This window comes from Vidua chalybeata, chromosome 6 (genome assembly GCF_026979565.1).
Source record: "Vidua chalybeata isolate OUT-0048 chromosome 6, bVidCha1 merged haplotype, whole genome shotgun sequence".
Lineage (NCBI taxonomy): Eukaryota > Metazoa > Chordata > Aves > Passeriformes > Viduidae > Vidua > Vidua chalybeata.
Genome location: NC_071535.1, coordinates 46,354,518 through 46,365,524, shown reverse-complemented (window position 1 = coordinate 46,365,524; position 11,007 = coordinate 46,354,518). Strand labels below are relative to the sequence as shown.

General features: G+C 40.3%; 1 protein-coding gene across 1 annotated transcript in view; it reads right to left on the bottom strand.

Moving 5' to 3' along the window:
* Positions 1–4,154: 4,154 nt before the first annotated feature.
* The window catches only part of LOC128789879 (mucin-5B), a 41,877-nt gene continuing 35,024 nt past the window's right edge, over positions 4,155–11,007 (bottom strand). Inside the window, exons 41-48 of the mRNA XM_053946137.1 lie at positions 10,843–10,947; positions 10,172–10,212; positions 9,486–9,608; positions 8,156–8,251; positions 6,695–6,823; positions 5,782–5,821; positions 4,983–5,106; positions 4,155–4,426 (exon numbers count right to left, since the gene is read on the bottom strand). Coding sequence (XP_053802112.1) covers positions 4,252–4,426; positions 4,983–5,106; positions 5,782–5,821; positions 6,695–6,823; positions 8,156–8,251; positions 9,486–9,608; positions 10,172–10,212; positions 10,843–10,947 — 833 coding nt within the window. The 3' untranslated portion in view covers positions 4,155–4,251. The remainder of the gene's footprint in view (positions 4,427–4,982; positions 5,107–5,781; positions 5,822–6,694; positions 6,824–8,155; positions 8,252–9,485; positions 9,609–10,171; positions 10,213–10,842; positions 10,948–11,007) is intronic.

Sequence of the window (11,007 nt, the reverse complement as noted above, 5' to 3'; positions counted from 1 at the left end):
AGGCCAATTACCCAGGCAGGCCTCCAATGAGGCTGCTTTCCTGAGAGAGGAGAGGCATTTCGATTGTCAGAGGTTTAAATGGCTGTGAGAATGGCCTTGTACAAGGTAAACTGAGACTCTATTGTTGCCCTAAAGATACTGAATAATCAGATCCTTTGAAGTGTAAAAACAAGAAAGATTTTCACAACTGATACCTTTGTCTTGGTGTCTCTGGAAAACTGTCACAGTTTTTCTCCAAAAGGATGTTTTGGATGCCAGGTAAGTAGCAAATACCATGTTGTATATCACTGCATGAAGGCTTTATGAACTTAAATGTTACAATCATATGAAATAAACAATCCCATAAAAGAAACAGAGGCCTACCTTTGTCCTTATCTTAGATCAGGAGGGAAATATAAACAAGGCCAAGAACATGTCTTTGAACACATGCAGCTGTAGAAGCATCAGACACAGCTCTCGGACCACTCAATCTTTATTCTCCCCCTTACCTAAACGATGATCTATCGAATTTGCCAGATTATTTTATTTTCTGGTTCATTACTAATCAGATAACTTTCCTGAGTGATATTTAGACAATTTTTTTTCATGTTTACCTTGCAACTTTCCAATTGTTAAGCTGGTACACTGAAACAAAGTAGGTGTAGCGTTCTTTTAAACAATCCCTTCTGTATCAGAGGGCATTTACAGTTCACCGTCTTTGTTCTCAGCTCAAGATTCTAGATATCAGAATAGATTGATATCAATAAAGCACACCATAGATAACACCACAGGTTGGATTCCACAGCCAGGGGATCGCTCAGTAGAGAACTAGGTCAAAGAATACCGTCTCTCCCCAAATAAAAATTCAGAGTACAACCTGAATTTTCTTCTCCTCCTTGCAAATGCCAACAACTGGTAACAAAAGCAAAATACATAATCAGCGAAACTACATGAAAGTAGTGTTGTGAACTGACCTTTCCAAGCCTCAAACCAATAGGCAAGTCAGAGTTCATCTTATAACAGCAATCCAGACTCAGAGCACACCAGTAAAATGATAAAGTGTCTTAGGAATTGTTCACCTGACATGAGGCAGTATCTCTGACAAATATTTATTTTAGCAATATGTGACAGTACTTCCTGGTGTGTTGGCTAAGAACTGTTCAGTGAGTTGGGAGTACCATCCTTGCATGATAAGGAAAGAATGGCTACAGGCTGAAACCAGCTGAGCCCTGGCCCAGCTGGCTCAGCTGAGCACTGGTTCTCCTGGGGTTACCCTACTGAAGTTTATGCCAGTGCAAAGAATTCATGCAAAAGGAAGAAACAGTACTTGGAGTCATGCCACTGATTTTTCTTGAGTTCCACCTGGGAAATGTTTGACTTGCAGAGACCAGTCAGTAACCAAAAGAGATGGCCTTGGGCTACAGATGAAGGCTCAACCCTGCACACATGAGAAGCAGCCACACAGCAACAGCAGCAGGATCATGATCAAATCAAGCTCTTTCCAGCAAAGTCACCTGTGTTTCACTTTGCCTGTTCTGGTGGGGAGCTTGTGGCAACAGCCTAAAGAAGGACACACAGACTTCTGCTGCAGTCCAGCTTGCTCTGTACAAGCAGAAGTGCTGCTGCTGCATGCAGAGGCACAGGCTCTAACCAAGAAAGGCCAGCTTGTCAGCATCTTGATCAAACAGCCTCCAGACTGATTTTTGGTTTTGTGGGTAGGGAGATGTTTGACCCATTGACTTGAGTATTGTGTGTAGTTTCAGTCACCACAATATAAGATATTAAACTATTAGAGAGAGTCCAAAGGAGGTCAACAAAGTGAAGGACATTGAGGGGAAGCTGTATGAGGAGGGTCACTTGGTCTGTTCAGCTTGGAAAAGAGGAGACTGAGTGGAGACCTCATTGAAGTTACAACCTCCTCGTGAGGGGAAGGGTAGACTTCTCTGACCAGTGATAGAACCCAAGAGAACAGCCTGAAGTTAGCAAAAGATTCTTCACCCACAGGGTGGCTGAGCACTGAAACAGGATCCCCAGGGAAGTGGTCACAGCACAAGCCTGACAGAGTTCAAGAACCACTTGGACAATGCTCTCAGGCCTATGGTGTGACTCCAGGGGATGTCCTGTGCAGGGCCAGGAGTTGGATTTGATGATCCTCGTGGGTCCCTTCCGACTCAGCATATTCTGTGGTTTTGTAATATTTACTGACTGTCTTTATTTACTGATTGTCTTTTAGCTGAATAAGCTGAAATTCTCATTAAAAAGGCTTTACCTTGCTGGCAGCTAAGTAAGACTCTGCACCTCCAAACAGAGAACCAGGAAGTTCTCTTTAAAACCTGGCCATCAGGCCTCTAAGTAGTATCACATAGGCCAGTTAGATGCTGGATTCAGTGAGTACATGGAATGCCAGGTGTAACTGGGAATGAAAAAGGAGCATGTGAGATTTCACATGATCAAAAGCATCCTGGAGATGGAAATATGCCTTTGGTTCAAGCATTTCACTTGCCTGAAAAGCAAAGTGCATGCCAAAAATGAGCAAGAAAGCATGCCTTTAAATCAATGCCATTCTCAGCTTCTGTGCAAAATCTCATCATCACTGAAACAGACAAGAGAATAGAAATCTAAAGACAGCTGGTATGATTAGATTGTGGTTTATTGCCTTCTCCCACCTGAAGATAATGCAGAGATGTTAAAGGTTTCTGATCCTGTTCCTGCTAAGTCATCTTGCTGAAAATTATCAATTTGCAGGGTTGGCTGGCTGGTTGATGAGTCTACTTACTATTCTGATGACTATTCTGATGACTCAAGAATGACCTCTTCCCCCTCAGGGAAAGGCAAGGAGGAAAGAAAGGGATGTCTTGGTTTTTTGGGGGTGTTTTTTGTGGTTTTTTTTTTTTTTTTTTTTTTTTTTTGTTTCTTTGTGGTTTTTTTTGTGGGTTTTTTTTTTTTTTTTTTTTTTTTTTTTGGTGCTGTTCTTTGCATTGCAAAAGCATTTCTATTAATAAAAACAGTTTTCTGGACTAACGTGAAATTTGTACATAAGCCTTAGTCAAGCAATTGTGCCTTCCAAGGGAGCTGCATTGCACAGAGTTAACTGAATTATTTGGAGGTTCCTATAACTTACAATCAAGCAATGTCAAGGATCCCCACAATTGTAAGATCAGTAACAGAATGATGAAACAATACACATCAAAGAAACCTGACATCTGCTGAAAGGATTTATTATGAAAAATAAGCAAATTAAAGATTCCTTGGGGCTCAAGAGCTCCAACACTTAAAAAATGGAAAGCTAAAGTATAATGAATATCATATCAACTTGGTCAGTTCAAAAGCATTCCCTGCAAAACAATTCTCAAAAAGCCTCCACAGCAGGCTGCAGGACACAAAGAAAGTCACAGTCTTCAGTTCTCTTTCGGGTCACAAAAGACAAATTGCTCAAATAACAGAACCATCTGCCTTCCTTGTCTACTCTCAAGACATTGTTGGATCATCTTCATCCCTGTCCACCTGAAATACAATCACCAGTACCACTGGGCATGCTAGCTGGGAATCAATTATTTGTAACACAAATCATAGTCATGTAACCAGTAGTGAGACTAAACTAACACACAGATCAGAGCTTGATGTTGGCAAATAACAAAAACCCCCAGTGAGATAAGGACTCCCAATAAGGGTGCAAATATATTCATTTTGTAGTGTATATGTAAGATCCATATTTTTACACTCCTTATATAATGCTCACTGTGAAGAAGGAAAAAAAACCACCTTGACTTCCTCCAGTGACCCAGAGTCACAGCCAAAGTAGATTTGGGGCCACTGGGGAGAGGAACAGAAATGTGGCCCTGAGCCAAGTCCTGCCTCTGCCTGAACTGCAGCTGTGGAAGTGATTGTTGTTTCACTTCTAAGGGAAATTAAATACATGTGGTTATGGTTTAAAAATGTGCACTTTCTTCAGGCAGGACTTTTGAAAGGCATCACTTGTCTCTAGAGTGTCTTGTAATAACCTTGGTTTATACATCAGTGTGAGATTGAAGACATCAGCCACTTTGCCCCGTTAGCAGCATCACTGAAACAGGAGAACAAGTCCTCTTTGAAATGCAGTTTATTCTACAAACATTTAGAGGAAAATCTTAGCTAATTTCCATAACTGCATATAATACCAGAAAGAAAAAGCGCCACTATGGTCATTTGAAGGTTACTTACAGCTATTTTCTAAACTACTCACTTGCTAGGGAAGGATTAAATGGGAGATGAAATGTTTCCTTTAGTTTATACTCATGTTATCCTCTTTGGGCATTTTGTTTCCACACATCCACATTCATCTACGTACACATATGTGAACTGGACTGTTTTATGGTCTGGGCAAACCAGTTCCACCTTCACTTTGTGACTTCTTTTTTCATGGCAGCAAGTGCATTTGTGTTCCATTTCACTGGCCTCCAAAGAATACCTACAGAAATGAGATTTTTCATATCAGTCTGCTGCCTGTTGTCTTCCCAAACTCATCTGTATTTGCTGCTCCAAATGCATGTACTACTAAGGAACAAAATTTCCTATCTATTTTTCTGCTTATTCATAACAGCCTTTCCTCAGGATGCTATTGGCCATGCAGGGCCAGATGCTTTGACACCAGTGGGGAAAATCCCAGTAACTTCAGTGGATTTTCGATTAGGCCCATTCTAGCAAGACAGAAAGGAGCAATTCATGCAGAGAACAAAAAGCAGGAAAGCCTCCTAGAGCTGTTCAAAAACCATACAAGGACATGTTTTAAGAGCATGTCTAATAAATTTAGCTGATGTCTTTCCCAGGGGATCTATTTTCCTGGCAGATAAGTTAAGGCACTCTATGACATTGAAGCCACTGCTAATGACTGCTCTTCTGCATGCCCAGTTTCCCATCCGGGTCCTTTCAAACAGCAGGAAGGGGACAAGAAGCTGCAGTCTACTGGTGACAAGAACCCAGGAAGACAGGCCACAGAAGAGGACAGAGAAAGGCTTCCTACTTACACAGAGTAGGTACTGCACATCCCTTCACAAAAGGGCACTGGGACAGGAGCAGCTGACTTGCAGTTGCCATGGACGATGTACTGCTCCTTCACATTGCGTTTGCATTTGTGTGGTAGGTCAATACCTGGGCAGAAGAATACTTCTGTTAGGCTTCTTCAGACTGGGGAACAAATGTTTTGAAAGGTATCTGCTAGTAAACCAAGGACAATCCATCCTAGTAAAACTTCTCACAGTTCAAATGCACAACCAAAACCACAAATGAGAGTGCAAAGAGGCATTAATTCAGCAAAATTATTCCCCACTGGTCAATGTACTTTTCCATTTGTGGACTAGCTTTAACATGTAAAGATACTGTTGAATCAAGACCTAAAGGAGACATGAAGGGTTTAGGTTTTTCTAAAATTGCTATAAATTACATTTGTGGCTCTATAACAACCTGGGATTTCTGAGTAGATGCTACAGAAAAAAAAAAACCCAAAACTTTGTTTCCATGCAATTTGCAGATACAAGAACACAGAGAATATTTTCTACAAGTTTTCTTATCAGGACTATAGTTCAAGCTAACAGTATTTCAGTTATTTAAAAACACAGAAAAGGAGATAAAAAATTTTAGTGTTCCCATTGGAAGAATGAGGCAGATTTTTAGTCTCGGCTGTGAGGTACAGAACAGTTCTGCTGCTGTAAAACTGTTTTTCAGTCTGTGGAATGTGCAGGCTCTCAGTGCATGCAGAAATAGGGCTACAAGCAGGGAAGGACCAAACAGTATTGGAACAGAGAAGCAGTGATTTAATGCACTCACATGTCTTACAACAGCCATCTGAAGACACCTCAACTGTCCCCTGTATTGAAAGTAACCAGAACAGTCAGCTGAGATGCATATAGACAGACAATAGCAGACAGTAGCAATTATGAGAGTTCATTACAGTCCCTCATCTCTAATCCACACAAATTCCTCATCAGACCTATTTGTGTACCAATTATATATAAAGCTGCTTACAAACCCATACCAAAACAAATCATCCAGCAAGGAAGGAGAGAATTTTCTTAGAACTATATATCCTCTCACAAGCCAGGTAAGATACCCTGTAATACATACCTGATCTTATTTACGTCCTATTGAAACCAGCATAAAAACCCCAGCCCCAGAGATTGACAGCTGCCCTGGAATTGAACACCCTGGCCTAGGCAGAGCCTACCCGAGAGTTAATTCAAGTATATGGCTGTCCCAGTCCCTGCTTTGATCTGCTATGAAGTCCCAAAATGCTACTGAAAGTTACTGGAAACCACCAATAGCTGAAAGCCGGGGTATGAATATTACCCCTTGCTCATTCATGTTCCACCTCCTCACTTAATGGTACACCACATATCAGAAAACACTTTGTTCATCAGTCCCACAAGGATCCATGGTGTGTTACCACTTGTACAATTGCATTTTATAACACTGATGTTTTTCAAGTGATGAAAAATCCTTCCTTGCTATTGATTCAATACCCTTCTCTTTCAAGTTCTAATGCTTATCCCACAACAATGTAAATGGTGTGGGCTTGTTTGCAAATATTTTTGGCTTATTTCCACAGGACACAGGGCTGGAAAAGCACATTTCCTTCAAACAAGGAAAGATCAAGAAATACTCATTCAAAACAGCAAATATAACTGCCAGGCCAGGATCAGGGCTCATTACAGAAGTCTTTTTTTGGCTGTAAAATACTTACTGGCACACAGTTTGCTTCTTCAAATGGTAGGCAGACCTTTATTGTACTAGTCAAGGAAAACTGGCCTGCTGATTCAGTGCACGCGTACTGAGTGCAGTTGTCATATGGATCTTTATAACTCTTTCCAACCTGATAAAAACAGAAAAAAAATTATAAAACAAAATCAAAAACAAACAAATAAAGACAAACAAACACAAAAAAAAAACCCCACAAGCCAATGGAATATAGCAATAAAATTAGAAAACGGAAATAGTAATAAAGTCAATGAACTGGCAGAGACTGGGTTGCTCATGTCACTCTGAAAGGGCAGAGAAGTCTGCAACTCAGATTTACAAATTATGTACCAAGCTTGCCCACTACCAGTATATGCAAAATCACTTCTGTGGCCTCACTCCAGGGGGAAAGAATGAAAGAATACCAGAATGAGCGTAAAGGTATTAGCAGAAATGCCAGAAGGTAGGTATGCTAATGTTTGTGGGCTAAAATATACACAAAAGAAAAATAACTCTTTCAAAGGATTTAAACAGTTTTCTTTTTTAATAGATGGAAGAAAATGAAAAGGAATGAAAGAGAAAAAAAAGTCTGTGCAATAGAGATTAATGGATAACTGCAAAGCCTCCTCATGCGGAGATAAAAAGTATATATTGGATCAGAAAAATCTAGCTTGTAAGATAAATTATCAAGGAATAAAAGGATGAAATAGAAAATATGTAGAACACAAGAGCTGTCAGAGAAGCAATTGCATGTAAGACAAGCCACTGGTTGAAACAGCATCATTAACCATACAGAGGAATAGCCGGCTGTAAATAAAACCAAAAAAGGCCAGAATAATGGAATCACAGTATCATTAAGGGTGGAAAAGACCAAGCCATAGTATCATTGAGGGTGGGATCATCAAGCCCATTCTTTAGAGACTCAGCTCCTGCCTACACAACACTACATTCACAAGACATGATGTATTAGCTGTGTGTGTTACCAAGTCACACAACAATACAACAGCTGTGTCACTTGATTTCTGCCTCAGCAAATCCAGAACTAGTGGCAGCACAGCTCTATCAGCTTGCTCAGACTGTATCCCTGTATCTTCAGGGCAAGATAATGAAACTGCTTCAGATGGGAGCAATGTGATGTGAAGTCAGCACATGTATCTGTGCAAGAGCAGTATTACACCATGTCACCATCCCTTCCAAGTTCTTTCTTGCTATCTCATGTCATGAGAGTGGAGGTAACATGATTTCCATTCCTGCCAGAGAATATAATTGTCAACATGGTAGTGCCTATGAAATGCACACAGCAGCTATATAGGGAACAGCTATATAAACATCTACATTCACTTTGGAAACACAGACATTTTTACATCTCCTTGAGGTTCTCCCAGCCTTGAAATGCATGAAACTGGTTAAAAAATGCTGAGGTCGTTTTGATAGTTCTGCCTTGTGTGCAGAGCAAGGGAGTGCTTACCTCAATGGTGACATTGCCAAATGGAAAATTTGCCACACATGCCACTTGCTGGCACTGGCTGCAGCACTGACCCTTCTCTTCCACATAGCGAAAACCCTGTGGGAATAAAGTTTCCATTTATCCATGTTAATCTGTGTCTTGTTGCTGAAGCATCTTTGGATCAAAGCTACACTGAAGATGGCAGAAGAAATGAGCCAGCCTTCTGGTTTCAATTTTGATGTCTTTTGAAATCTGTTGGAACCATATTAAGCCTGACAATCAAAGCTGGTAATTTTTCTACCTTACTGAATAATGACTTCTGGGTACTTCAGTTGCCATGAAGACCCTGTCATTGACTGACGCTGTTGAGCGGGATGGGAACACAGAACCCCAGATCAGAAGGCTAAGAAAATGAACTCTCTCCTTTATTTCAAATGTACCGCTCTATATATAGAGAACATCGAGAAGACTAATTTCATTGGTCTTAGAGTAAAAACATCCCACACCATTGGTGGGCAGTGAATGATGCACAGTAGCAGAACATATCTATAAACAATGTGAATAACAAGATAGATTAGAGAATTATTTACATTCTTTCCCAACTGTTTCCCAGGCTCTTGCCTGGTTAGAAAACCTTTCTCTTTCTCTCTGAGCTGAGAATATCCACAATTGACTATTCTTCTCTTCAGACTAACACACAAAAAGGTCAAATAAATTAATTTTGCACATGATTACTTGCACAATCTGCCACCACTGCTTGGTCTAGTATCATTATCTATAAGAACTATTGCTGTCAGTCATGCAAAGATTTTCTCCCCTGTGTTTTAGGTATGCACTGGTCTTCTGGTGACTGTGGGTGTGGCTGGCTTCAGGAAAAAAGTGTAATGAAAGGTTTTGTCCATTTTTAACATTGGTGGTGCATCTGTCCTTATCTGGGTATGCATGGAAAAGCAACCACCCTACTTATATTCAGTAACAGATTGAACAACTTGAGTGCTAATTCTCACAAGTACTGAAAAGTAACTGAGTATTCCCCATCCACAAGAGAAAGTGTCTGGAAACATATAGAGCACTGTGCAGTTTGCTCAATCTTCATTCATGAGCTGACAATGGACAACATGAACAGAATGACACAAACATCTTGTCAGACTAACAGGTTTGCAATCATTTCCCCTCAGGGCACCTTTCCAAGGGTGACCTCTTAAATTTTCTGGAGCAAAAGTAACAGCACCTTAAAAAGGACTTTACAAAACAATTAATAGAAGAGTCTATCCTGCTGTGTTGCACAGATAAAGCAGTTACACTGTTCCTATTTCAACTCAACAGCCATTGTAGTCAAGGAGGTGCTGACCTGCTGACAGGTGGTTTGGCATTGCACAGGAAGGCACTGGATGCGGTTTGTCTGTGTCATGGGATCCTGCTCATCCATGCACACACAGTTCTCACAAGAGCTTTTAGGCACCATTGCCCCTGGCTGGAAATACAGGGGAGAGAGGAAACCATGACAAGAATTCAGAGGGTTCTGGAAGAAACATCCCCTGGCCTATCAAAAAAACTAATGCTTATGAGGTTTATTTTTGGAAGAATTTCCTGAAATGAATACACATCCAGATCTCTAAAACTTCACCACTGGTATCACAAAATGAACGCAAGGTTGACACTTCCAGGTGCATCAGTGATGTTAAATGAGTTCTCATAAATTCCAAGCATCTATTTTTTGTCAGTTTGACCAAGCAATAATCTTACAACATTCAATGAGATTTAAAATTTGTGTTCAATCACAATTCTGACCCAGTGACTCCGAAGCATAGGCAAGATCTCTTTTAGTAAGCAAGTTACTGGTCTCTAGCATTACCTATTGAGTAACCTATCCCAGAATCACAGATTGCTTGGTGTTGGGAGAGAAACTACTGGCAGGAAAGAATTACAAACCATTCTAATCCTGCTTTTTGCATGAGTGTTGAAAACAATAACTTCAAATAATTCTGACTCAGGCAACATTAACTCGTAGGAAGAAGTGTCTGGAAGAAGGCCTACCTTGAATTCAACTCCTTCAGAAACACATACACCTTTTGGTACTGTAAGGAAAAAAATGAAAAGGTTGTGCTAGGAATGATGCAGTTTCTGTACTTATCTTTGAATTGTGAGCGATTTAGAGAAGTCAGAGTAGAGCTGAACTTAACAGCCCACAAAAGAGAGGGGAAAAAGCAACTAGTACATGGTGCTATTTGGTATTCAGAAGTCCACATGTAGCATCTACTTAGATGTTATGCATCAAGTGGGGATAATTCTATACCCTGGTATTTTCCATAATGTAAAATCTATTTGCCTTGTGGTTTTTTTACCCATACTTGAAATTACTTGACCTTTTCTTTATTGTTAACCACTGTGCAGGTAACAAAGCTAATGGGCTTATGTGTGTGAATCTGGAAATATAATTTGGCAGCAGAGCTTCTGGATGGGTTCAGTTTAACCATCATTCAGTATGTGGTCAATAGCTTACACTCCCTGAATACTGAATATAGAGACCCTGAACCAGTTAGTCTAATTACAAAAAAAAAAAAAAAAAAGAAAAAAAAAGAAAAAACCAGCCCAATTGTAAAGGCTGAGAGGGAAGGGAAGAGGCTTCTGCCATGATGTTAACTCATTTAGGAAAATCAAATACTTCAAAGAATAAATAAAACATCCTAAGGAAACAAGGTACTTACTGCAGGAGAAGATAGGGCAACAACCATCCTCAGACATAGCAACCACTGGCTGGAAACCTAAGTCACATCCTGTTTTGTTGATAATGCAGGTTTTTATATCACATTCTGCAATAGACAGCAGAGACAAAGTGAGCCAAAGCATCCCATGCAGCAGTGTTACTTGCA